The following is a 27,195-nucleotide window of genomic DNA, read 5'->3' on the forward strand; positions in this document are numbered from 1 at the left end:
TGTTTGGTCATGGTCTTTATCAAGGAAATAGAAAGCTAGGACAAACTGGGTGAAGAGGTGAATCCCAGCACTCAGGAGGCAGAGGCAGGCGGATCTCTGTAAATTCAAGGCCAGCCTGGTCTCCAGAGTGAGTTCCAAGACAGCTAGGGTTACACAGGGAAACCCTGGGGGGGGGGGCGGATAAGAAAAAAAGAAAGGAAAGCTAGGGTCCCATCGAGCTGAAATCAGGGCAGTGTGAGCTGCTGTTGGTTATACAAATCGAACCCAAGTCTCTGGAAGATCAGCCAGTGCTCTTAACCCCTGAGCCATCTTTCCAGTTCCTCCAGTCTGTTCTTTACCTGTACAGCATGGCTCCGCTTGAACCAGGCCTGTTTGAAGGGTGCACAGGTCACTAGCAGCTGTTAGTTGTCATAACAGGTCCAGGGGAAACAGTGGACCAGTGCCAGATCCTGCAGTTGTGAGGCCTGGAGGAGAAAAGGGGTTCCAGGCCGGCTTCTGGGGACCAGCTTGCGTTTTCCGTTTTGAGCAACATGCCAACTAAATGGAATCAGCATAAACTGGCTGGGTCAACAAGTCCTAGATGGAGTGTCTACTGTACGCAGTGCTGACTCGTCCCTGAAGGGCGTATTGCTCAATGGAGCTCAGAGCCCAGGGAGAGACGTTCAACCACCTCTTTACCTGGCACAACCTGGCATCCCAGCGTTCTTGAGGATGAGGCAGGAGGATCTCCAATCAAGATACTAACCTTGGTTACATAATGAGACCTTGCTGAGAGAGGGTGTGGGGGAGCTAGAGGTGTAGTGAGAAGGGGTGGAGGGTCACCCCGGCCAGGATGAATAAATGATACTGGAGAGGCCGCGGGGTAGCAAACGCGGTGTTCGTTTATGTCATGGGGATGGGCATGCGGAAGGGTGCCCACGACGGTGGCTGGCTTCCGGGCTATGGATAAGCTAAGCTCAGTCATAAATAAACAAAACGATTCGAGGTGGGGGATTTGACATGCATGAAATTAACGAAACTGCGGTTCTCGTGGGTCAAAATGGTCGCAGTAGGCAATTTCAGTTCACGTCTGTAGAGAGTGTGTCTTAGCTCGCAGTTCAAGAGGAAGTCTTGGGGAAGAGCCCACAAGCGCTGCTAGGAAGGCTGTGCCGGGCCGGCCGGCCTCTAAAGCACCCACACTGTAACGGTAGCCCAGAGACGGCGCGCGAATTTCCAGGGTCACACAGCCCACAGAGAGTCTGCCCCGGCTCCTCAGCTCGGCGCCCGGAAGCGACCCTCCGTAAACAAAGCCGTGTGTAGGCGCAGCCCCAGCCTCCGGGCTCCTAGGCCGGCCCATGGGGGCGGGGGAGGAATGTTGTGAATGAACTTGGGGCCGCCCCGAAACTCCTCACAAGGCCGAGCCGGGAGAACCCCGCGCTTTGATTGGCTTACACCGCTCCGTGATAGACAGCTCCTCTCCCTGCGACCTTTCATTGGGTGGCACTGGAAAGACTGACGTGCCTGGTACCGAATGAACAGTGGCTTCTGGGAGGCGGGTCTGCAAAAGCAGCCAATGGTGAGGGAGAGGTAGGGCGGCGGGGGCGGGGCTCAGGCTGAGGAGGCAGCGGCCGCGGAGACGGCTTCATTGTTGTGAAGAGTCTTAAAGGGGCCGCGTCGCCCGGCCGGCTCGGCCGGATGGAGCCCCCGGCGGCTAAGCGCAGCCGGGGCTGCCCCGCGGGGGACGAGCCTGGGACCGGGGCCCGTCGCGGCCGCCCCGAGCCGCTGCTGGACCTCAGCGCCAAGCGGGTGGCCGAGAGTTGGGCCTTCGAGCAGGTGAGGCCCCGGCCTGCCCCAGGCCTCACACCGCGCCCCCCTCCCCAGCACCCCTCCCCGGTCCCGTCCCCCGCGCCCCGCGCCTCTCCGCCCGCACTCACCCGTCCCCCCCGCTTCCCTCCCTGAGAGGGACACCTGCCCAGAGACCCACACTGCTCCATTCCTGCCTTCCGTTTCCCTGTCCCACCCTTCAGGGAGAGGACCCCAGCCTCTTCAGGGCCTCCACCAGACGCCCCTGTATCCCCGTGCGCCAGCCTCCAGAGCCCACCTGTCCTCTCCACATCCCCCGACTGTGGGACAAGAGGCAGGGTCACTGAGGGAAGGGCTCTGTGCCCCTCCTCCTCCCTCCTCCTCCTTCCCCCTCCCTCCAGCCATTCTGCAGCCAGATTGGGGTACCTGGGCAGGAGCCTGGAACCCTTACTCTGTGACTTGTGGGTGCAACCCCGCAAATCCCTCTTCCCTGTCTTGGAGTGTCCCCAAGGAGATGGGAAGGTGCAGGGGCTCCTGGCAGTCAGTCCCAAACAGGCGTCTTCCTAGTCTGACTTTGAGGGTGTTCTGTGCTCCGAAACTCTTTCTGCGTTAGGATGGGTGGGTTTCAGCTGACTGTGGATTGAACAGGCTGATTCATGACCGGGAAATCCCTCCTTAGTCATCTGCCAACTGTCAGGAGCCCAGACACAGACTCCCCCTTCTCCTGAAAACCCGGGTAGGCTTCTGTGCTGTTCACTCTCGGTGGCATGCTCAGAATAACCCTAAAACCATCTTGAGGTGCCCACAGCTGTGCCCCGGATTGGCAGGTGCTGACAGAACTCTGGAAAGGTTCTGGAACCCTTGGGAGTTTGCTCTTACTTTGAGGAAACTGGGGCACAGAGAGGTTGAGAAACTTGCCCAAGGTCACCCAGCCAGTGACTAGCCAGCTCAGATTGGAGCACAGCCTGAAACAGCTGGTTCTATTCCTTAGAGCCCACAGGGGATGACAGAACAGCTCTTCCCTCCGAGGAGCTTTTCTCGGGGAAGGGGCAGGGAAAGAAAACCTAGGGTGGAGCTGGTGGTCTTGGGAGTTGGAGCTCCTTGGCTTAAAGATCCTGAAGAGATGAGTTTGCCCCATCTCTGAGCCTCAGGTTCTGAGGTAATGACACTGACCCAATGCTGTGGGTTCAGCATCTTGTGCCTTGTGAGGATAAGAAGCCACCTCCATAAGGGCCTGAATAGAGGGAAAGCTAGGACCTTACGTCCTTATTATTCTTACACTCGTATCTAACTTCTTGTCCCCACAATACCGGGTTTTACCCCAGACCCCTGGGAAATTGGTTATAAACTTCGAATGCTATGAGCCAGGCACTATTGTAAGTAAATACTATTGTACTGAAAGCTATTTTGTTGCTGGGAGTTTCACTGTGTTACCCAAGCTGGCCATGAACTACTTGGCTCTCATGCAGCCTCCCAAGTCGTTGGGACTTGAAGGTGCACCACCATGCTGGGCTCACTGGTGTATATTTTATCTTCCGCATCACCATAGGACAGTTGGTTCTCACATTCTTGCTTTACACGTGGGAAAACAGAGACTTAGAGAGAGCAGGTGGCTTGTAAACAGCACAGCCAGGGTCCTATCCCAGATTCCTAACCCTCCAGCTCTTCCCACAGGTGGAGGAGCGGTTTTCCCGGGTGCCGGAGCCGGTTCAGAAGCGTATTGTGTTCTGGTCTTTTCCACGAAGTGAGCGGGAGATCTGTATGTACTCATCATTAGGCTACCAGCCCCCAGAAGGCGAGCAGGACACGCGGGTGCCATTCACCCGTGGGCTGCACCTGCTGCAGAGCGGAGCTGTGGATCGAGTGCTGCAAGTGGGTGAGTGAGCACCCCTGCCCTGCAAGGAGGCAGAGAGGTCAGGGCAGGCAGGGGCAGGGAGGGTGGACCAGGGCGGTGGGGGGGGGGCGCTCCCAAGCCACCTTCTCTGAGGCCCAGCTGTGGTTGGGTGAGACGCTGTGGCATTCTCTAGGCACAGCACTGGGGAGGCAGAGGCAGATGATGGAGAGGTCAGCCTGAGCTCCATAGTAAGAGCCTGTTTCTCTCTCTCTCTCTCTCTCTCTCTCTCTCTCTCTCTCTCTCTCTCTCTCTGTGTGTGTGTGTGTGTGTGTGTGTGTGTGTGTGTGTGTGTGAGTGAGTGTGTTTGTGTGGTGGGTGGGGGCTGAGTACTAAAGCTACTCAGAGATCAGGATTTTGGGAGACTGGAGGAGAGGAAGGTGAATTAGAAAGTGGGGGTAAAGAAGGACCAGGCATTGGCAGGAGGCCCAGGTAAGGGAAGAGTTGATCTTGATCTTGGAGGGGGACCTGCTAGAGGGATTGAGACATTGTGAGGATTCGGAACTTGGGCCTCACTCTGGGCTGAGACAGGATTATGAGCTGAAGGTGAAGGGTATACCTCAGACATTTGAGTTGAGGAATAAAAGAGGTGGGGAGCAAGGAGGAAGCAGGGCCCCAGGGAGGGTAGAGGGATAACCACAGCAGGAGGCAGCTCCACACCTCAGACATGGCATCTGTGATGCATGGGGTAAAAGACCAAGGGACAAATGATGCTAAGGCTGGATATGGTGGCACACACTTGTAACCCCAGGACTCAGGAGGCTGGGAGCAGAAGGTCTCAAGGTCATGACCAACCTGATGAGACAGTGAAACTGCTTCAAACCAGGACAGTTCCAGTGTGGTGGCATATGCCTAAGGCCAGCTAAGGCTTCATAGTGAGACCCTGTCTCAACACCAGACAGGATGATCACAGGCCTCAGCAGCTACACCCAGGTAGAAGCTGGTCACACAAATTCTGGGACAGAGAGTTTGAGGCTTAGGCAGCCATGTCCTAGGGAGATTGTGATCAAAGGTTTGCAGCCATGTGTAGACTGCAGAGTGACTATAGTTGACAAAAATTTATTGTGTATTTTATAAAGACTGAAAGGAAGAAGTTGGAAGCTTCTAAACACAGAGAAATAATCACTATTCAAGGAGCAGGAAAAGCCAGTTACCCCTGATCTGATCATCATGTGTTATATACCCTATTGAGTTACCACATTGTATACCACGAATGTGTACAACTATTATGTGTTGATGGAGAAAATGACAAGTTAGAAAGGAAAAAAAAAAAAAACCACCAACTGAAGAACAAAATAAACAAGGCTGAGACCATGAGGGGTGGGCTCAGATTTCCGGCAATGGCCCAATGGTTCTGTAGTAGAAGGAAAGAAAAGGAGTAGAGAAGACAGGGTTTGGGGAGACAGGAAGGAAGGTGAGGGAAAAGACTTAGACCCTATCGCAAGTTTAGAAGATGACCAGTAGTGATGAGTAAGACTTTTATTCTTGACTTCCCATGATAGCTGGTCATGGCTCAGCCGTGGTGAGCCTGCCTGGCAGCCTCAGTACCCCATTGCCTGGGCATAAGCTAACCACAGGCCCCATGGCTATCCCTGGTATGAGGAAGCCATGCCTTGCATGACACAGGTTGCATCAGGCTGCCCAACCAGTCGGATGAGCCTGACAGACACTCAGGACTGCCCAGGACTTGCTCCATCATCCCATTGCCCTCAAGTGCCACAGGCCTTTGGCATCTTCTCAGGAAGTTCAGAGCTTCTAAAGCTGGCTTGTAACCATAGCAACCCAAAGACTTTCAACCCAAAGCATTTCAAACATTGTGTCTACATTGGTAATAATATTTAGTGATCATTAGAATAAGGACAAAGGAACATAGGAGAGGGCTCATTTGGTCAGATGCCTGCTGTTCAAACATGAGGACCCAAGTTTGGGTGCTCAGCGCCCGTGTAAGAGCCTGGCACAGTCTTGCATGCCTGTAACACCACCACAAAGAAGACAGACAGGAGGATCTCCATGGCTGGCCTAGCCAAAGGGGCTAGCTTTGTGTTCAAGGAGAGAGCCTGTCTCAAAAACAATGCATAGTTGTGCATGTCTTTAATCCTGGTACTCAGAAGGCAGAGGAAGGCACATTTCTGTGAGTTTGTGGCCAGTCTAGTCTACATGGCCAGTTCAGAACAGACAGAGATACATAGACAAACCTTGTTTCAAAAAGATAAACAAGGCAAAGAACAATTGAGGCATTCCCCCATCCCAAAGAAAAAATAGGGGTTTGTTTGAGATGTAACTTTATGTCAAGCCATTCTAAATGTTTATCCTAAGTAACTCATTCATTCATTAGAACCGCATAAGGAGATCATTGTTGCTACTATGGACATGTGGTGAAACTGAGGCATGGATGGGTTAAGTAATTATTAGCACTGGGTTTTCTTAGCGGGGCTGTGCATCCAGGTCTTGGGGTGATCAAGTCTCCACAGTGTGTGTTTTATCTTAGGGTTCCACCTTAGTGGGAACATCCGAGAATTAGGGGCCCCAGGAGAGCCAGAACATCTCTACCACGTCTCCATCAGCTTTGACCGCTGCAAGATCACATCTGTGAGCTGTGGCTGCGACAACCGAGACCTCTTCTACTGTGCCCATGTGGTAGCCCTGTCACTGTACCGTATCCGCCATGCACACCAGGTAGAGCTGCGGCTACCCATCTCGGAGACTCTGTCACAAATGAACCGTGACCAGCTTCAGAAGTTTGTACAGTATCTCATCAGTGCACACCACACTGAGGTGCTACCCACTGCCCAGCGCCTTGCTGATGAGATTCTCCTGCTGGGCTCTGAGATCAACCTGGTTCATGGTGAGTGGAGGGAAGGAGGGGCCGTGATGCAGAGGCAGGCAGAGTGGGGATGTCACACACCTAGAGAGGCACATCTTGAGGTGTCTGACCCTAGGGCACCTGAACAGTTAGAAATAGGCAGGTGTGGTGGGCACAGGTCTGTCATCTCAGGACTGGGGAGGCTGAGGTAGACTGAGGTGTTGGGGGAGGGTCTGCTGCTGGTTTGCTTGGCTATAGTGGTAGGAAGATAGCAGGTAGATGACTAGTGATTGGAGCCACAGTGGGTCATGGGGTGCTGAGTGGGTCTCAGGGTTATGATTCACCACCAGGGACCTGATGCCATGAAAGCACATGGGATGGGCAGATGGGCACCTGTGTGCAGTGGCTGGTGAGTGGGCTGATCGTTCGGGAAGATGGGCAGCAGATAGAAAGGGGCTGGATGGGAGCCTCTGAAAGGCAGTGCATAGCCAGGCATAGTGACACATACCTTTAGTCCCAGCACTCGAGAGGCTGAGGCAGGCGGATCTCTGTGAGTTTGAGGCCAGCCTGGTCTACAAGAGCTAGTTCCAGGACAGCCTCCAGAGCCCCAGAGAAACCCTGTCTTAAACCCCACCCATCCAAAAAAAGACAAGTAGGAGGGTGGGCAGGTGGGGTCATGGGATTAGACACACATTGTAGGTGGGTTGGAGGCAGGACTGTCCAACTAGGGTGTGGGTGTGGAGGAACTGGAATAAAGGAGAAGAGATGGATAGAAAGTGGCTCAATATGGATGCGCAGTGTTCTAGGTGAGATGATGGATGAGGAAATGGATGAGTGGCTGGTGTTTTGTAAAGATGAGTAAATAAATGGATACATACAGCGTTTCCATACATGAATGGACTGAGTTGAGTACCTGACTAAGTGAATGGAGGGGCTCGTAGTGTTTGGGACAGATAGTGGGTGGACAGATGGATGAACCAATGGACAGTTTTTTTGTTTTTGTTTTTTGTTATTTTTGGTTTTGTTTGGTTTTGGTTTTGGTTTTTCGAGACAGGGTTTCTCTGTGTAGCTTTGGAGGCTGTCCTGGCACTCACTCTGGAGACCAGGCTGGCCTCGAACTCATGGAGATCCTCCTACCTCTGCCTCCCGAGTGCTGGGATTAAAGGTGTGTGCTACCACTGCCTGGCAAAGATGTATTCATGGACAGTTATATTGATAGATGGAAATGATGGACAGATGAGTGAATAAATGAGTGAGTGGAGTAACATATGGACTGGTGGTGAGTTAAGAGGTAGATTGTCGGTATGGCTGGACAGATGCACTTGTGGGTGTTGCTTCTGGTGGGACAGAGTATTGATTTTGGAGGAATGAACAGAGGAGGGTTGATGCTCTTGCTTCCACTCTATACTTGTCTGTTTACTGCAGGTGCTCCAGATCCCACGGCGGGTGCAGGCACAGAAGATGCCAACTGCTGGCATCTAGATGAGGAGCAGATCCAGGAGCAAGTGAAGCAGCTGCTATCCAATGGTGGCCACTATGGGGCCAGCCAGCAACTGCGCTCCATGTTCAGCAAGGTGCCAAGGCTTGGGGTGGGCAGGGCAGAGGCCCTGTTGTGCCTTTCCCTTTCTTACCGCCTGCTTCTCTGCACAGGTGCGGGAGATGCTGCGGGCAAGGGACTCTAATGGGGCACGCATGCTAATCCTTATGACTGAGCAGTTCCTTCAGGACCCTCGCCTGGCCCTGTGGCGGCAACAAGGTGCTGGCATGACAGACAAGTGCCGGCAGCTGTGGGATGAGCTGGGTAAGACCTAGACCCTGGGGTGAGGTCCATGCCCTTGCTCCCACTTATATTAACATGTGTCCCCAAATTTTCCCTCCACTTAACACTGCTAAGCACCTCCAATATGCTGGCCACCATACTGGGTGCTGGAACTCCCAGAGAGAACACAATACAAAATCTGGCTCTCCTGGGGCTAATATTCAGTGGGGAAGACTCATGATTAATATTATTGGGTTAGAGCTGGGGCTGTAACTCAGATGGTAGCAGGCTTGTCTAGCATGCATGAGACCTTGAGTTCCATCCCCAGCAAGTATGGATAGACAAATGCATGAATGGGTGAGAGGACATATGCTTGCATGGATGTTTAAGTGCTATACAGTTTTGTTCCTTGTTGTCCTTAGAAGATTTGTCCCAAATCCTCCAAGACACAAACATCTAGGATGTTGAAGACCTTTATAAAACCTTTCATAGTCTACAAAGAATCTATGCATATACTTTCTGTACAGTTTTATTTTGTTTTTGGTAAGGGGTCTTAGTATAACCCAGGCTGACCTCAATCTCACAGTGTTACCAGGGATGGCCCTGAGTTCCTGGTTTTTCTTCCTCCACTTTCCAGGTACTGGGGGCAGGGGGTGCTCCATGGTCACCACTATAGCAATGTGAAAAGTGGGGAAGAAACAGCACTAAAACTCACAAGGCACCAAACCGGGGCTGAGCCCTGACTTAAATTCAGTGTGACCTAAGACTTCTTTGTCTCTCTCTTTATGATGCATTTATTTATATTGTGTATGTATGTGTGAGCATACCATAGTGTACATGTGGAGGTCAAAGGACAACTTTGTGGGGTTAGCTTTCTCCTTCCATATAGGGTCCAAGGGACTGAACTCAGGTCATTAGTCTTGGTTACAAGCACTTTTCCCTACTGCTCCCTCTCATTGGCCCTATTCTATTTCCCTACCATAATGTGAAGAGACACTGAGCTGCAGCTCACGTGAGTTCAGGATAAGACATGTCCTAGACTGCAGTGGTTGTGTATTAGCCTGTGCTGTGTTAATGATGTTGATGTGGATGCTGAGCCTCTCTCTGCTCTTCAGGGGCTTTGTGGGTCTGTGTCATTCTGAGCCCCCACTGCAAACCAGATGAGCGGTCGGGCTGGCTGCAGCTGCTTGGCACCTGGGATAAGCTCGATGTGTGCCCACTGGAAGAAGGCAACTACTCCCTCGACACCCCTGGCCTGCAGCCAGCTTTGACCTCCAGAGCAGGTAGGAGGGACCTACCACCTGTTTCCAGCAAAAGCATCATCGCTCACTACAGCTCAACCTGTTACAGTACTGTGTCCCAGGAGAGAGAGGATAGGAGAGATGATAGGGAGGCCCCATTGGTTGTCCTTCCAGCCAAAGGAAGCAAGTGCCAAGAGCAAAAGTAACGACATCCTTAAGGATAGCGAGACACAGTGCTTGCTGGGCTTCCAGTTAGCAAAAGTAACACAATGGATAAGGAAAGGACAGGAACCCAATTGCAGGGGAGGGGGGGACGACACAGTGATATGGGTATGGGTGAGGCAAGTGAAAAGGGAGATGGAAGAAAAACAGAAGAGATTAGAAAAAGGCAGAGACTGAGGAGAGAAGGAACAAGAATGTCTAGCAGGGAGGAAGCAGACATCCTTCACCTGTGTGCCAGTGCTGTGACAGATGCCAGCCTTCACTTTCCCTTTGAAGATTTGTTTCATGAATTCACATCCATCACCTGCCTACGGTATATCCCTGAGTTGGCACCTGATGGGAGAAGCTGGCTACAATTTGTCTGCCAGCAGCCACCATGACTACATTGGGTACCCTCCTGCAGGCTCAGAGAATGAAGAGGAGGCATTGACAGCTGCCAGTCCCCGCCGTACAGTGTTCAGCCGAGCACTGCAGGCTGGGGATTTGCACTGGAATGACAGCCACTTGCAGAGGATCCTGGCCAGTGATTCCTGTGGCCCAAGTCTCACTGGCAATATGGGAGGTGACAAGCCAACCTTTGACCCTCAGGGCCACCCCATCTGGCTGGGTGAACCTTTCCCTACTGCGTGTGCACGGGTGGATACTTTGCGTGCCCATGGTTATCCCCACAAGGCTCTGCGGCTAGCATGTGCCATAGTCAATGCTCTGCGGCTGCAGCGGCGACACCAACTTGAGAACTACAAGCAGCAGAAAAAAGGTGAGTAAGGGCACAGGCTCCAGGGCCCAAGTGTCCAAGATACACACCAGCCCCACGAGAGACAGCAAAGAGGGTCTGAGTATCACCCCAGCTCCCACTCTCAGTATCATAGAAAGGATTTTCTCATAAAAAGCACTGTTTGGGGCTGGGCATTGGTGGTGCACGCCTTTAATCCCAGCCCTCAGGAGGCAGAGGCAGGCGGATCTCTGTGAGTTAGAGGCCAGCCTGGTCTCCAGAGCGAATACCAGGATAGGCTCCAAAGCTACACAGAGAAAGCCTGTCTCGAAAGCCCCCCCCCCAAAAAAAAAAAGCACTGTTGGTTGAAACTGAAGCACTGTGTGGTGGTGGAAGAATTCAATTGGTGAAGTGCAGTTACATGGTACAAGCCTCTTACTAATGCCTGAGGCCTTGGATCTCAATCCTAGCAACAAAAGAAAAAGACCAGAGAAGAGTAAGAATTGGGTCAAACTGCTTATGGGTATGTACAGTTCTTGGGCCAGTTCCCAAGAAGACATCAGAACCTCATCTTGCACCTTGCCTTGGCCACCCTATTCACAGGGCAGCTGCCACAGAATAATGATGGCATTCCCATTGTTCATCCACTTTTCATGCAAAGGGAGGCTGGGAAATGTAGAAGCTTCCAGATCCTGCAGTAGACAGATTTCTACTACATGACCCTCGAGGATATACTTGTAGAGTACCAAGAGAGAAGCCAGAAGACTGAACTATTTGATGTAGAATTTGCTCACTTTTTTTTTCTTTTTCCTTTTCAAGACAGGGTTTCACTGTGTAGTTTTGGAGCCTGTCCTGGCACTCGCGCTCTGTAGACCAGGCTGGCCTCCAACTCACAGAGATCCATCTGCCTCTGCCTCCCAAGTGCTCGGATTAAAGGCGTGTACCACCAACGCTGGGGAAATTTGCTCACTTTTAAACATGGCAACAAATAGTTGTGTTTCAAATATAACAAACATTTGAAACACAACAAAAGGGCTATGGCTCATTTGATAGAGTATTTGCCTTACCTATATTTTATACCTTAGCACTTTATGAGTCAGGTGTGGTGGCCCAGGCCTCTAACCATAGCACTCAGGAAGTGGAAACAAGAAAGTCCTAACTTCAAGGTCAGAGGTCAAGACCCACCTAGACCATGTGAGAACCTGTTTCAAAAAAATAAAAAAGCAATGGCTCAATAGGTAAAGTGCTGGCTGTGCAAGCATAAGAATCTGAGGGTCTGAGTTTTATACGCTGCTACCCACATAAAAGCTGAGCATGTTGCTATCACCTGGGTCTGGGAGTTGAAGACAGGCAAATGGTAGGGTCTTGCTGGCAGCCAAGGGTGCTCTCTCTAGCTGAGAAGGCAAGCTCCAGGTCTGAAGGTTCACCAAAGAGCTTCTGTTGCCAAAGACAGAAGTGACTGAAGAAGATTCCCAGCCCAGAGCTTTATTCTCAGTATATTAATGCAGCATGCACACACATGTGCACACGCATTTCCTACACACACACAGACACAAGCACACTGAAAGGAGCTGTGACAAAATCGGAACACAAGGAAGCCACTGATTGATAAAATCCAAGAGTGTAAGGGAGGAATGGGCTCTGGAATGGAAGAGTCAGAGCTAATCTCCAGGTGACTTGGGGAGCAGCACAGGTTCATTGTTCCAAGATCAGGGGAGGTCAGTGGATGAGTGACCTTACAGCTCGCTTCCACGTGTCTCTCATGGGAGAACTTCCACATTGCCCCTTGAGGGGCCTCAAAGCAGTTTGAACTTGACTGCAGAGATGGGGAGAGGGTTAGGACTAGGAAGCTAGCACTACTTTGCATGTTTCAGGAAGATGGGGCGGCACACAGCCTGGCAGCTGACACTGGGAGACTGGTAGGGGTGGGAGAGAACACCTGAGTTGGGCGGGTGGCCGCATAGAGCCCACCTCTTCCCACCTGCAGAACTGCTCCAGAAAGGTGCTACCTGCCTGACAAGCACTGAAGGCTGGGTGGGCCATCCCCTGGATCCCATTGGCTGCCTCTGCAGGGCACTGCTGGAGGCCTGTCGACTGGAGGAGGAACCTCACTCTCTTTACCCAGGTACCCACCCTGAGGACCCCTGCAGGAGGACCAGCACCTACTCTGTTAGCCAGATACTGTCCCTAAACTTCTCTCCACTTTTGTCACCAAGCCTGGGCCCAAGGGATGAGGGGTTTCTAGACCTGAGCACCCTTGGATGTGTCTCCCCAGACTTGACCACAGAGAAGCGGAAGGTGCCCTACCAGCACGTACCAGTGCCAGGGAGCCCTGGAGAGTCCTACCTGGCACTGGCACTGGAAGTAGCACTGCTGGGGCTAGGGCAGCAGCGGGCCCTGCCAGAGGGCCTGTATGCCCAGGACAAAGTGGTGCGCAACGAAGAGCAACTGCTGGCCCTGCTGGAAGAGGTGGAACTGGACGAGCGGTTGGTGCAAGTGCTACGCAAGCAGGCTGGGCTGCTGCTGGAAGGTGAGTCCCCTCTCAGACAGCCTTCATAGTCCTATAGGACCAAGTGTGAGGTCCTGCCTCCTGGCCTTTGTCTACTCCATGGTCCAAAGAATAACCCTAGTCGCTGATGCTATGACCTGTCAACCCACCCACATTGTAAACCCCGCCCCATATTCCAGCTCCGCCCATGGCCTGACCCTATTGGCTCCTTGCTAAATCTCCCTTTATTGCTGAGGCTGGACTGGCTTGCCTCATCATCCTATATAGCCTCATTCTTAACAATGCGGTGTTGCCTAGGGACCCCGTTTTTCTTCTGTTCCTCTAAATGTATCTGGAGCGCAGGGATAGTGGAGACTGAAGTCACCCTGTCCCTGTAGGAGGCCCTTTCAGTGGCTTCGGAGAAGTGATTTTCCGGGAGAGCGTACCCATGCACACCTGTGCCCGATACTTGTTTGCTGCTCTGCTGCCGCACGACCCAGATCTGGCCTTTCGCCTGGCGCTCCGAGCCATGAGGTAAGAGGCAGAAGAGGAAGTGAGGAGCTCAGAGCCCCACCTCCAAGCTGGATCTCACAGTCTGGTTAATGAGGCCCATGGCCAATGCAACAGAGTGTTTTTCTGTTAAATGGAAATGTATAATATGGTGAACTTGAGAATGATTGATTCACAGCTACAGACCACAAGCGTGCTCAAAGTGCAGGCTGTTTTTAGAACGATTTATCTCAGCCTACCTGAGGCTCAGTGGAGACTTGGGTAGATGGTTCCCTGCACTGGGGGCATGACTCAACAGTACCCTGCTGGCCTGGGTGTTCTAAGGTTGAGGTCAGTGCCCAGGATGGCACATGTGACATGTGTGGTTTTTTCCTGCAGTTAATATTTCTATTCATGTTTAAAATATATATAGTTGCCAGGAGGTGGTGGCTCACGCCTTTAGTCCCAGCACTCGGGAGGCAGAGGCAGGCGGATCTCTGTGATTTCAAGACCAGCCTGGTCTACAAGAGCTACTTCTAGGACAGCCTCCAAAGCCACAGGGAACCCCTGTATCAAAAAACCAAATATGTGTGTGTGTGTGTGTGTGTGTGTGTGTGTGTGTGTGTGTGTGTGTTATTCAACAAATGTGTGTGCCCTAACTGTAGACAAAACAGTGGTTAAATCAGTACAAGTAAAACAGGTGGGGCTGAGGTGCTGGCAAGGACTCAGTCAGTGCATTCTGCCTTATGCAGATGGAGCTCCAGGAGATGGGAGAAGAGAACAGGAAGAGGGAGAACTTGGACAGAAAGCTGCAGTTTCACATGCAGGGTTTCAAGGGAACATGGCAGAAAAATGCTGAAGACAGTGGAGGGAGCAGAAGGGCTGTGTGGGAGGGGTGTTCTAGGCAGTGGCCTGGGCTGCCTGGAGGAGCCTCTGTTGGCTCCCTGTGGACACACTGGCTCCCAGAGAATCTGCAGGAGTAATGTTGTCGCTTCCCCTTCTGTGATAGCTCATACAAAGGAAATGTACCTTCTGATCTCCCAGTGGGACTGTGGTTGGAGCCAGCGAGAGGAGGGGATGATGCATGAGTGTGTGTCTGCATACACACAGCTCCTCCCTGTCACAAACTGATGGATTCCCAGAACATCTAAACAATTTCTGGTCGAGCTGTTTTGAAGCAGTCATGTAGCCTAGTCTGGCCTCAAACTCTGTGTAGCCAAGGCAGAGCTTGCACTTGTGATTCTTCTCCCTCCCCCTGGGATTATATGCATGTACTACCACTCTCGGCTAAATGTATTTTTTTGTTTGAATGATTTTGTTTTTGAGACAGAGTTTCTCTGTGTAGGCCTGGCTGTCCTGAAGCTCACTCTGTAGACCAGGCTGGCCTCAAATTCACAGAGATCCACCTGCCTCTGCCTCTTGAGTGATGGGATTAAAGGTGTGCACCACACCCATCATAAATGCATTTTCTTTCTTTTTTTTAAAAAGATTTATTATATATACAACAATCTGCCCCCATATATGCCTGCACACCAGAAGAGGGCACCAGATCTCATTATAGATGGCTGTGAGCCACCGTGTTGTTGCTGGGAATTGAACTCAGGACCTCTGGAAGAGCAATCAGTGCTCTTAACCTCTGAGCCATCTCTCCAGTCCCCATAAATGCATTTTCTTAATAGCAAGATGTAATGTACTGGCCTGTAATCCCAGCACATTAAGTCTTGAGTTGGGATCTCAAGTCCCAAACTAGCTTGGGCTAAATAACAAGACTGAATCTCAAAATCTAGATAGTTGACACATGGTGAGAGAGAGAGAAGGGTGCTGGTGGGGATGTGTGGATAATTAGAGTAGAATAGATAACAAAGACATATATGTATGTTGTTACCTATGATCCAACTTTTCCTAACCCCCACCATAAGCTCTAATACAATTACTATTTGTCCCTTCTAGAATATCACCTGTTGTTTGTTTGTTGTTATTTTTCTTTCTTTCTCTCTCTCTCTCTCTCTCTCTCTCTCTCTCTCTCTCTCTCTCTCTCTCTCTCTGGGGGTGGGGTCTTTCTGTGTTGCCAAGACTGGCCTAAGACTTTTTTTTTAAGTACTTTGGTTTTTTTAAATTAATTTATTTTTATTTTGTGTATTGGTGTCTTGCCTGTATGTATGTCTGTGTGAGGGTAATACCATCCTGTTCCAAACCTGGCTGCAAGTGATGGTATTGCAGCCTTTTTTATGGCTGAATAATATTCCTTTGTGTGCAGGTGTTAACATTTTCTGTAGCCGTTCATCATGTTCACATGTGTTGACTATCACATTGTGACTGTTGCAAACTGTGGTGCAGTGCACTGCAAGCAGCCGTCTCTTTGACAAACTGATTTACTGTACACGTATGCCCAGCAGTGAGATTGCTGGGTTATACGATAGTTCTGTTTTTAGTTTCCCAAGGAACTTCTGCTTTCTGTGATGGTTGTACTAATTGACATGGCAACAGTGGATAAGCTTCTGTGTTCTTTTGTTTTGTTCTTAGAGCAGAGGACCAAATGCTGAGCCTTGTGCTTACTAGGTGACTGCTCTAATACTGAGCCCAGACCCCAGCACCTTAGCAAGTCCCCCTTTCTCCCCATCCTTGCTAGCATGTATGTCTTCTCTGTATGATAGTAGCCATTAAAATCCTAGGCATTTTTTGATAGTGTTGGGGATGGAACCCAGGGTCTTTAGCAGACCCTACCAACTAACTCCCCCCTTCCCTCTCCCCGCTTCCCCCAGCACTTCACTGAGAGATTCTAGGCAGGGACAGAAGGTAGAAGTGGTAGCCCCAGCTCACCCTGTGCTTGCTTCTCCCCTGCCCCAGGCTACCTGTGCTTGAGACAACATTCCCAGCCGGAGAAGCTCACCCTAACCCACTGGACTCCATCATGAGCAACCGGTTCCCCCGTTGGTTCATCCTCGGCCACTTGGAGACCCGCCAGTGCGAACTGGCCTCCACCATGCTGACTGCTGCCAAGGGTGAGGGCAGTGACAGCCATCTTCTGGTGTCCTGTTCTTCCCCTGACTTCCTCTTGTTCTCCTCCCTCTAACCTTTCCTACCCACTCCTATCCTCCATTTCTTTGTTGTTTTTGGTTTTAATTTTCTGTCTTTCTTTTTAGATTCACTTTTTTTATGTGTATGAATGTTTACCTGAATATATGTCTGTGCACTGTGTGTGCACTATGCCCATGGAGGATATCAGAGTTCTTGGAACTGGAGTTACAGACAGTTGTGAGTTGCCATGTGTGTACTATACATGACTAGGAATCACACTCTGGTCCTCTGTAAGAGCAGCCAGTGCTCTTAACCTCTGAGCCATCTCCCCAGCCAATTTTTGTTTTAAGATGTAGTCTCACAATGATTCCCAAGCTGGCCTGGAATGCACTTTGTAGCCCACAGTGGCCTTGAATTACAATCTTCCACCCTTAGCCTCATGTTCTACCACACCTGCTCTGCTTCTTTTACCAACTACTTTTCCCACTACTGCTCAAACAGCCTCTGTAAGAAACAAGCAGATCTGGGCAGTGGTGGCGCACGCCTTTAATCCCAGCACTCGGCAGGTGGATCTCTGTGAGTTCGAGGCCAGCCTGGTCTGTAGAGCGAGTGCCAGGACAGGATCCAAAGCTACACAGAGAAACCCTGTCTCAAAAAAACAGGAAAAAAAAAAAAAAACAAAACAAAAAAGAAACAAGCAGAACCTTTGTCCTGTGCTGGGGGTGGCAAGCAACAAAACTATCCCAAGTCCTGTGCTCTATGATGATGTATAATCAACTAGCCAGGCCTTGGAGCTCAGTTGTAGAGACCTTGCTTATCATGTGTGAAGCCCTGGGCTTTCTTTCCCAGCACCACAAAAAAACAAACAAATGAGCTTTGGAGATGATGGTTCATTTGGTAAAGCATATGCCACACAAGCATGAGGGAGCACCTAAGTTCAGTCCTCAGAGCCCATGTAAAGATGGGCATAAGGCTAAGAAGACCTGCCTTTAATCCTTGCACTTGGGAGGTAGATGCAGAAGCAGGTATAGTTCAGTGAGTTTGAAGCCATCCTAGTCTACACAGTAAGTTCCAGACTGGCCCAAGCTATGTGCTAAGAACATGTCTCTAAAGTAAAATAAAAAAAAAAAAAAAGGCTAAGTGTGATGGCATACACTTGTCAACCCAGTACTCAGAAAGTGCAGACAGAGAATCCCCAGGGTCTACCATCTGGCCAGCCTTGCCCTAATTGTGAGCTCTATGCCAGTGAGAAACCCTGTCTCAAAAAAATGTTGCGGAAGAAAGCTGGAGAGGTGGCTCAGTGTTTAAGAGCACTTTCTGCTTCTTCAGAGGACCTAGGTTCAATTCCCACCAACTATGTATTGACTTACAACCATCTATAGCTCCAGTTCCAGGGGACCTAACATTCTTCTGGTCTCTGCAGGCACCAGACAAAATACCCACACACACAATAATAATAATAATAATAATAATAATAATAATAATAATAATAATAATATATTTTTTAAAAGGTGGACAGTGCCTGAGGAATGACACTCAAGCTTGACCTCTAGCCTCCACATATATACATACACCCATGTCCACACACAAAACTGGCAGACAATAAACAAAGATATCACCATACACAAAGAAAGAACCAGTGTCATATAGGACACTAAAGCAGACAGTCTTGTCTTTTTCCTGTGGTGCTTGAGGTGGGATCCAGACCTTGTATTGTATAAGCTAGGCCACTGAGCCACACTCCCAGCTCAACCTGCTGGATACTTAAACATGAGGGCAGAGCTGTGCTTGGGGTGCAATCACACAGTAACATGAGCTAGGCAGCTTGAGTGCAATTCTCATAGATGAGGAGGCCAGAGTTGAAGCTTAAGGTGTCAGAAGGGTTGGTTGGCAGCAAGGGTGCACTTCTTTGCTTACATATACGGTCCTTCCTTAGTGGAGGTGGTGGGAGAGGAAAGGACACAAAAAAGTTCCTTCCTTGTTTCAGCCCCTCACAGGGCCCCACTCTTCTGGCCTCCTCTCATGCGGCTGCCCATCCCATCAGGGCTTTCCAGCACAGGAATGTGGAAGGAGAAGGGGCCACAGTTTAATCCACACTGTCTTTCAAGAAAGAACATTTGAGGTGGATGGGTATAACCAGTACAGAATCCCTGAGGCTGGGCTACAGCTGTGCATCTGAGGAACAAGAGAAGATCAGAGACTGGGGGTGTGTCTCAGTGGTAGGGTGGTAACAGCATGTGTGATGCCTGGGTTCCATCCCCAACACTGCAAAGTTACACTAATGAAAACAGACTCGTGAGACCCTGGGAGAGTGATGGGAGTAGAGACTCAAGAACAATGGTGAGCCTTTTGGTAAAGGCAGCATCGGGCTGTGGATAGAGCTCTTGAGTAGAGCCCGTGGTTAATACACACAAGGTCTGCCCTAGCCCTACAAAACAGAAAGCAGCTAACATTGTGCAGTCTCTTGGGGCTGCCTGTTGAGGATTGGTGTGACAGGTCGTTCAGCTCCACTTATGCTGGTGTTCCAGCTGTGGTCTCTGTTATTCCTTCCACCCAGGTGATACCAAGTGGCTGCATGCAGTCCTGGGCTCCGTCCAGCAAAACATCCACTCCCCAGCCCTGCTCTTCAAGTTGGCACAGGATGCCTGCAAGACAGCCACACCAGCCAACGCACCACCTGACACCATGCTGCTGGGCATCGCACTGGAGCTTGGCCTGCAGGTACTTCAGCTAATACCAGCAGGAGGGTGCTGTGATCTGGGATAGATGAGTGGGAACCCTACCCCTGGGACAAAGGCTGACATAGGAGTCACACCTCTGAGGGCAGAACTATAGACCAAAATTGAGATGGGAGATCACTCTAGGTTTGAAACTTATGAATAGGAACCCATCTCCAGAACTGTGATTAAAGATGGAGAGGATCCTGCTGGGCTGGGCAGAGCAAGGTCTGCAAGATAGCAGATAGGCCAGGAGAGGGGCAGAAAAGCCCTGGGTTTCAGCCTCAGCACCACATGAGCCAGGTGTTGGTGCACACCTGTAATTCCAGCTTTCAGGAGGTGTAGACAGAATCATCCTTGGCTACATACAGAGTTGGAGCCATGGAGGTATTAATTGAGACCCTGTCTCAAAAATAAACCCATGAAAAACCAATAAAAACATTAACAAACACAGACCAGGTGCCAGGGTGTGGCTCCACAGGGCTGAAGTAGGTTATACTAGGTCCTATATTCTATCCCAGTATAATTTTTTTTTTTTTGGTTTTTCGAGACAGGGTTTCTCTGTGGCTTTGGAGGGTGTCCTGGAACTAGCTCTTGTAGACCAGGCTGGTCTTGAACTCACAGAGATCCACCTTGCCTCTGCCTCCTGAGTGCTGGGACTAAAGGCATGCACCACCACCTCCCGGCATAATTTTTTTTAAAGATTTTATTTATTTATTTTGTATACAGTCTCCTGCCTGCATGCCAGTAGAGGGCACCAGATCTCATTCAAGGTGGTTGTGAGCCACCATGTGGTTTCTGGGAATTGAACTCAGGACCTCTGGAAGAACAGTCAGTGCTCTTAACCGCTGAGCCATCCCTCCAGCCCTAAATTTTTTTTTTTTTTAATCAGAAAAGAAAGAAAGAGAAGCCTGAGGATGCTTCTTAGTGTCTCAACAGTTAACTGATTGTTTTTCCAAAGGACTCATGTTCAATTTCCAGCATCCACATGGCTGCTTACAAAGGCTATAACTCCAGTATCAGAGGATCTGATGTCCTTTTCTGGCCTCTGCTGTCACTACACAAATGTGGTAAACAGATATAGATGGAGGCAAAACACCCATACACATTAAGGACCATGAATGGGGCAGTCAACCAACAAGAAACACCTTTGGCGCCGGGTGGTGGTGGCACACATCTTTAATCCCTGCACTGGGGGGGGGGGGCAGAGGCAAGGTGGATCTCTGTGAGTTCAAGACCAGCCTGGTCTACAAGAGCAAGTTCCAGGACAGCCTCCAAAGCCACAAAGAAACCCTGTCTCGAAAAAACAAACAAAAAAGAAAGAATAAGAAACACCCTTGGGAGTGAAGCATAGAGTAATGCTAGCTGGGTTTGTAGCTTAGGAAAGGGGCATCCCCAGAGCTTCACCCTGTAAGCAAGGCCTGTGGCTGAATATCACTGCCCTGCCATGGCAGAATCTAGGCCAGCCTACATGCGGCCCATAGGTAAGGAACCAGTAAAGGACATGGATATCTGGGTATGTAAAAACTGAAGGGCCAGACAAGTATGAGGACTGGGTACAGGGCCTCAGACAGTTTCAGGAACTAAATATGTGAAAAACAACTTCAAGTGGTGACACACACCTGCCATGCTAGCACTGAAGAGACAGAGCAGGAAGGTCTGAGTTCACAGAGTCAGACCACAGACCCAATCTCAAAAACAACTAGACAAACAAAAGAACTTACAAGTGTTTTCAAGATGGCTCAGTCAGTAAAGTGCTTGTGTGGAAAATTATGTTCCCAGAACAAAGGTTAAGAAAATAATTTTTAAAAATCAGCTGGATGTGGTAGCATACCCTTTGATCCCAATACTTGGGAGACAGAGACAGAGAGATCTCTGTGAGTTCCAGGCCAGCCTGGTCTACAGAAGTGAGTTCCAGGACAGAGGTACACAGAGAAACACTGTCTCAAAAAACAAACAACAAAACACTTGCATAAAAGTCTTATATAATCTAGGTATAGTGGCCTACATCTTTAATCCCAGCACTCTGTAGACCAGGCTGGTCTCAAACTCAGATCCACCTGCCTCTGCCTCCCAAAGGCATGCACCACCACCCACCAGCCAGCCAAAAACAACAATTTTTAAAGACAACAACCAACTCCTGCAAAGCAGCGCCCAGGGCTGCTCTCAACCTCCATATGTGTGTGCACTGTGAACATGAGGCTTGCACACACAACTGAAGAAGCAACTTAGGACAGTTTATACAGTGGGACTTGTCTTTCCAAGGCCCTACTAGCTCTAGGGATTAGTGAGGGGAAGACTGCCAACTGGAGAGAAGACGCCACTGTGGAAGCTTACAGACATGGGTTCCAAACTGGGGACTCAGGGCAGGCAGACATGTAAGGTGTTTCTTTAGGGTGGGACCCACAGAGGGTGGGTGCTTTGGGGCTGCAGGGAAGAATCTTCTGATTTGAGGTATGGAACTTCTCAGAAAGGGGGACTAGTAGGCTCATTGTAAGCAGTGGTGGTCAGTATTACTGCAGATAGCTTCAGCCATGTCATCTTTGTTGATTTTCATAGCACCACCATACAGTAGATCCCCCCTTTTAAAGATTTATTACGTATACAGCATTCTGCCTGCAGGCCAGAAGAGGGCACCAGATCTCATTACAGGTGGTTGTGAGCCACCACGTAGTTGCTGGAAATTGAATTCAAGATCTCTGGAAGAGCAGCCAGTGTTCTTAACTTCTGAGCCATCTCTCCAGCCCCTGAAATTTATTCTTATTTATGCACATATGTGTGTTAGTACACACATGTACATGCAGGTGCCCATAAAGGCCAGAAAAAAGGGCATCCCTTGGAGCTGGAGTTGGGACTTGTGTGCTAGGATCTGAACTTGAATCCTCTGGAAGAGCAGTAAGCATTTGAACCACTGAGTCATCTCTCTAGTCCCTCATCTTTGTTTTACATGGATACTGGGGATCAAACTCAGGTTCTCATGCTGGTATGGCAAATACTATACTAACTGAGCCTTTGCACCAGTTTTTTGTTGTTGTTGCTGTTGTTTTGTTTTTCCCTTTTGGTTTTTTGAGACAGGGTTTCTCTGTAGCCCTGGCTTTCCTGGAACTCTCTCTGTAGACCAGGCTGGGTTTGAACTCAGAGATCCACGTGCCTCTGCCTCCTGATTGCTATGACTAAAGTATGCTGCCATGCCAGGTTCATTTTTTTTTTTTAAGGATTTTATTTTTAGTTATGTGTGAGTATGTGTTTATACATGTGCACAAGGACTGCTGTGTGTTGCTATGTGCATATGTATGTGGGTGCCTTCAGATCCCCTAGAGCTGGAGTCAAAGATGATTGTGAGCCACCTGCTATGGGTGCTAGGAACCAAACTCCCACCCTTTGCAAGAACAGCAAGAACAGCAAGTGCTCTTAACCACTGAGCACTTCTCCTAGCCCCTCTATATTTTTGTCTTTTTTAAAACTTATTTTTATTTTATGTGCATTGGTGTTTTGCCTGCATATATGTCTGTGTGAGAGTGCCAGATCAGATCCCCTGGAACTGAAGTTACAGACAGTTGTAAACTGCCATGTGGGTGCTGGGAATTAAACCCAGGTCCTCTATAAGAGCAGTTGGTGCTTTTAACCACCGAGCCATCTCTCTAGCCCTTTATCCCTATTTTATAGAGCCAGAAACTGAGACCAGAGAGATGAGGGCTTTCACCCATGTCAGCCGCATTCGCTCTGCCTCCAGCCTTCTTGGACCTAAGCCATCAGCCGCGGCTGGACTCTGAGGACCCACCCTCCTCTTTCCCTGCAGGTGATGCGGATGACACTGAACACAATGACTTGGCGGCGCAGAGAGATGGTTCGCTGGCTGGTTAGCTGTGCCACAGAGATTGGTAAGTAACTTGGAAAGACAACTGAGGAAACCAGACAGGCTCCAGAAAAACTGGCCCTTCCTGGCATGCTGGTGCAGCCCTTTAACCCCAGTACTCGGGAGGTAGAGGCAGGCAAATCTATGAATTTGAGGCCAGCCTGGGCTACATAGGGTATTCCAGGACAGCTAAGCCATCATAGTAAAATTCTACCTCAAAGCAAACAGATAAAAACAAAAGCAGGCCCTTGCCTGTTGCCAGCTGTGGGCCATCCTGGGGGGTGGAGGGGGATCATCAGGTGGGATAGATGGAGGAGCACCGTCTGGTAGCTGGCTAGGCTGAAGTGGTTAGGAGTAGGGAGGAGGCCTCAGATCCTAGCCACCCCAATGGTTTCCACCCAGCCCAGCCACTCCTGGTCCTCTGAAAAAGGGAAAATTTTCTATCCAGACATGGTGGTTCACCTGGAGCACTGAGGAGGTTAAGTCAGGAATACCCATATTATAAGCCAGCCTGGGCTCATAATGAGACCCCATGTCAAGACTCAGCAGTAGGGTAATCACTTGGCAGGAACAAGGTTCCTTACTGCATCTCTCCAGAGCCAGTAGGAAAGGGTTGTAGCTCATTTGATGGAGTGCAGGCCTAGCATGCGCTCGGCCGTATCCTCTGGACATGGCGGCACATGTCTAATCCCAGCACGCGAGAGACAGAGGCAGGCGCACCACAGTTGATCCTTAGCTACATAGCAAGTTTGAGGTAAGCCTGGACTATGAGACCTTGTTTTTGGTTTTTGGTTTTTATGGGGGGGGTAGTTTTTATTGTAGTTATAGATAAGGGAAAAAGCTGGCAAAGGGAAGAGTCCAGGTTGACAGACTAAACCAAATCATGAGAGGAGAGACAGGGAGGGAGAACAGGGAAGGAGCCACAAACCAAGAGAGATGGCCTGGGCCAAGAGACTAAGAGCCTTGATTGTTTTAATTAACTAACTTTTATGTGTATGAGTGTTTTGCCTGCATATGTATCTGTGTGCCACATCTGTACCTGGTATCTGTGGAGGCCAGAGGATTCCTTGGAGTCACTGATGGTTGTGAGCTATCATTAGGTTGCTAGGAATCAAACAAAGGTCCTCTGGAAGGGCAGCCAGTGCTCTTAACCACTAAGCATCTCTCCAGCCCCATGAGAACAGTTAAGCACGATGGCTCACACCTGTTATCCCAGCTCTTGAGAGGCACTGGTAGGTAGGTAGATATTTGAGTTTGAGGCCAATTGGGGCTGCATAGTGAGACACCCCCCAAAAAGAAGCTTTTGCATGGTGAAGCTGGGAGGATACGGAGGTAGTGGTTGCAGGGTGGGGAGGGAAATGGCAGTCTTGCACGCACCGAGCACACACATACACACACCCTGCTCCATTCCCTCTCTCCACTCCCAGGCCCACCAGCGCTGATGAGCATCATGAAGAACTGGTACTCGTTGTTCACCCCAGTGGAGGCGGTCACTATTGTGGCAGTGACAGGCACCACACATGCCACTTTGCTGCGACTGCAGCTAGACACAGCTGGGCGAGAGGAGCTCTGGGCCGGTGCCCGCACCTTGGCACTGCAGTGCGCCATGAAGGACCCCCAGAACTGCGCCTTGCCAGCCCTGACCCTGTGTGAAAAGAATCATGCAGCCTTCGAGGCAGCCTACCAGATTGTGCTGGATGCTGCAGCTGGTGGCCTTGGCCATGCCCATCTGTTCACAGTGGCACGATACATGGAGCATCGAGGCCTACCTTTGCGGGCCTACAAGCTGGCCACACTAGCCTTAGCGCAACTCAGCATTGCCTTCAACCAAGACAGCCACCCTGCGGTTAATGACGTGCTATGGGCCTGCTCACTCAGCCACTCATTGGGGCGGCACGAGTTGTCAGCCATTGTCCCTCTCATCATCCGCAGCATCCACTGCGCACCTATGCTCTCAGACATCCTACGCCGCTGGACACTCTCAGCACCAGGTCTGGGCCCACTGGGTGCCCGCAGGGCTACCAAGCCACTTGGGACTGACAGGGCACCACTTTGCCAGCTCCTGGATGCTGCAGTAGCCGCCTACATCACCACCAGTCACTCACGACTTACCCACATCAGCCCGCGTCACTACGGTGACTTCATTGAGTTCCTGGGCAAAGCGCGAGAGACCTTCCTTCTGGCACCAGATGGGCACCTCCAGTTCGCACAGTTCTTAGAGAACCTTAAACAGACCTACAAGGGGAAGAAGAAGCTGATGCTCTTGGTTCGGGAGCGGTTTGGCTGAGGGACAGCAACTAGCTGGGAGCATGGGTATCCCCTGGCCTGCCTTCCTGAAGCAGGAGGTCCGTGGTTACTTGAGGATCAAGTCACGGAATGTGGGAGGCAGGAGGTGACGCCATTCTAAGCGTGTGCCTAGGAGTATGCAGACAAATGGGAGATCTGAGGATCTGAAGCCATACTGCTAACTAGAGGCCTGCAGGGGGTGTGTGCCTGGGCACCCCACAAGCAAGAGACAAGTTCTGGCTCTCCCAGACTCACACGGTTAGCTAGAGCTTCTAGGACAAGGGCTAGAGGCAGAACTTTCCAGAAATTAGTTCTTAAATTCAGTATAGCAGATCCTCCAGAGCCCACCTGGGTGCCTGGGGACTTCACATCAGGGTAGTTAAATCCCACTGTGTTTCTTCCCCTCTCCTCCAGCTCAGGGGTCCTGTCCCACTGTCCTGAACTCCCAGCCCAAGCTGCCAGCACAAATCAATGCCTCACCCCCACTGAAGGATATCAAGAGGCCTTGAGCCTCTGCCACATACCTCACCCCCAAACACGCTGTCCAGCCAGGACCTGTCTTGTTTTGGGCACCAAGGTCACAGGGTAGGCTGGGAACAGCTCTCTGCTGCCCGGGACCCCACCACTAGTAACTGGATACACAACTCAGGAACCAGGCTGCCTCCAACCTGTTGTGGGAGGCACAGGCAGACAGCCAGGGCCCCCACCCTGTCTTCCTTTGGCTCTACACAGCCATTTCTGTTTCCTCACTTCCTTTAGTTTAGCCATTTCTGCCTCTCTCAAGTCCCAGCTGCTGACAGAGGCGTCCCTTTATCCCAGGCCTTGGCCCAGGGAGGAAGAAAAGGGACAGCCTCCACCCCAGATGAACCTGTCTTCTCTCCTGTATATTAAGGAAAAAGTTGGCATCATTTTGTAACTTTTTTTCCTATTTATTGAATCCCATACTGTATTCCTTTTTAAAAAAAAAAAAAAAAAAAAAAGAATGAACACAAGTTCTTTTTAACTTTGAGATTAAGTTGTGTTGCCCCCAACCCGCTCCCCACCCCCACCCAGGGCCTGTTCGATTAACCAAAACAATTTCCATTTTGGTTTTTGGGCACAGCTTCAAGAGTGGGATAGGAGGGGCTGCTGGCTTCCTCCAGTAGCATCTTGGTGACACAAAGAACAGTCTTGCCAGGCGTTGGTGGCACACGCCTTTAATCCCAGCACTTGGGAGGCAGAAGCAGGTGGATCTCTGTGAGTTCGAGACCACCTTGGTCTACAAGACCACCCTGGTCTACAAGAGCGAGTGCCAGGATAGCCTCCAAAGCCACAGAGTAACCCTGTCTGAAAAAAAAAAAAAAAAAAAAAAAAAAAAAAGAGCAGTTTCTTGCTGGCAGCTCTGCTGCATGTCACAGACTCCCTGAAAGTCGGGCTTTTATAATGCCTCTAGCAAAGGGCACACAGCCTGACTGCCAGGATTGCGCTGCACGTACACCACAAGAAATGACCACCAGAGGGCGCCTGGCTCGAGACAACGAGTTCGGGAGGTCGTGCCAGGTACCGAGTGCAGCTGGGGACGCCTGGAACTGAAGGGAACTCCTGGGCCCGCCGTGGCGAGCCCATTGCACATGTGGGCTGTGGATGAGCCTCCCAGTTCTCAGATGGATTCATCCAGGGGACGTTGCCTTGGTTTTCTCATTCTCGGGTTCTTTGTATCCTTTATCCATTAACACACTCAGTCATGGTCGAGGGGAGCTGGCCGCTATGGGGCGCTGGAGCAGCGCGCGAGGTCAGGCACTAAGGGAGCTGGCCATGACTTGGCGGATGGTGCTCGTTTGCTCAAGGGAGCCAATCGGAGGCTACTTCTAGTAGGCCCCTCAGTACCTAAGGTGCCTGAATCCCTGGCACCTTGTTGGCCAGTACATTCTGGCGTATGCAGATACTTTCTT

The 27,195-nt window shown here is 50.5% G+C and overlaps 1 protein-coding gene and 1 long non-coding RNA gene across 2 annotated transcripts; one reads left to right on the forward strand and one right to left on the reverse strand.

Moving 5' to 3' along the window:
- On the reverse strand, window positions 1-2,489 carry LOC118238587. The gene is made up of 2 exons (XR_004769244.1): window positions 2,209-2,489; window positions 1-1,537 (listed from the first exon to the last, which is right to left on the reverse strand). It is a non-coding gene; the product is annotated as an uncharacterized LOC118238587 (long non-coding RNA).
- Zswim4 (zinc finger SWIM-type containing 4) lies at window positions 1,618-26,251 on the forward strand. Its single transcript, XM_027406211.2, has 14 exons — window positions 1,618-1,812; window positions 3,457-3,658; window positions 6,162-6,518; window positions 7,902-8,050; window positions 8,127-8,277; window positions 9,351-9,518; window positions 10,102-10,455; window positions 12,398-12,535; window positions 12,686-12,940; window positions 13,297-13,432; window positions 16,235-16,389; window positions 18,963-19,126; window positions 22,922-23,003; window positions 24,406-26,251. The coding sequence occupies exons 1-14, from the start codon at window positions 1,675-1,677 to the stop codon at window positions 25,263-25,265; spliced, it is 3,309 nt and encodes a 1,102-aa protein (XP_027262012.1). The 5' UTR covers window positions 1,618-1,674; the 3' UTR covers window positions 25,266-26,251.
- The last annotated feature ends 944 nt before the right edge of the window (window positions 26,252-27,195 follow it).

This window comes from Cricetulus griseus, chromosome 3 (genome assembly GCF_003668045.3).
Source record: "Cricetulus griseus strain 17A/GY chromosome 3, alternate assembly CriGri-PICRH-1.0, whole genome shotgun sequence".
In the NCBI taxonomy this organism is placed as follows: Eukaryota; Metazoa; Chordata; class Mammalia; order Rodentia; family Cricetidae; genus Cricetulus; species Cricetulus griseus.

What these genes read in the sequence shown, in the direction of transcription:
- Zswim4 (XM_027406211.2), top strand. Translation starts at nt 1,675, where the DNA reads ATGGAGCCCCCGGCGGCTAAGCGCAGCCGGGGCTGCCCCGCGGGGGAC. An exon ending in AGAGTTGGGCCTTCGAGCAG is followed by an intron (nt 1,813 to 3,456) that starts GTGAGGCCCCGG and finishes CTCTTCCCACAG; the next exon opens with GTGGAGGAGCGGTTTTCCCG. An exon ending in CTACAAGCAGCAGAAAAAAG is followed by an intron (nt 10,456 to 12,397) that starts GTGAGTAAGGGC and finishes TCCCACCTGCAG; the next exon opens with AACTGCTCCAGAAAGGTGCT.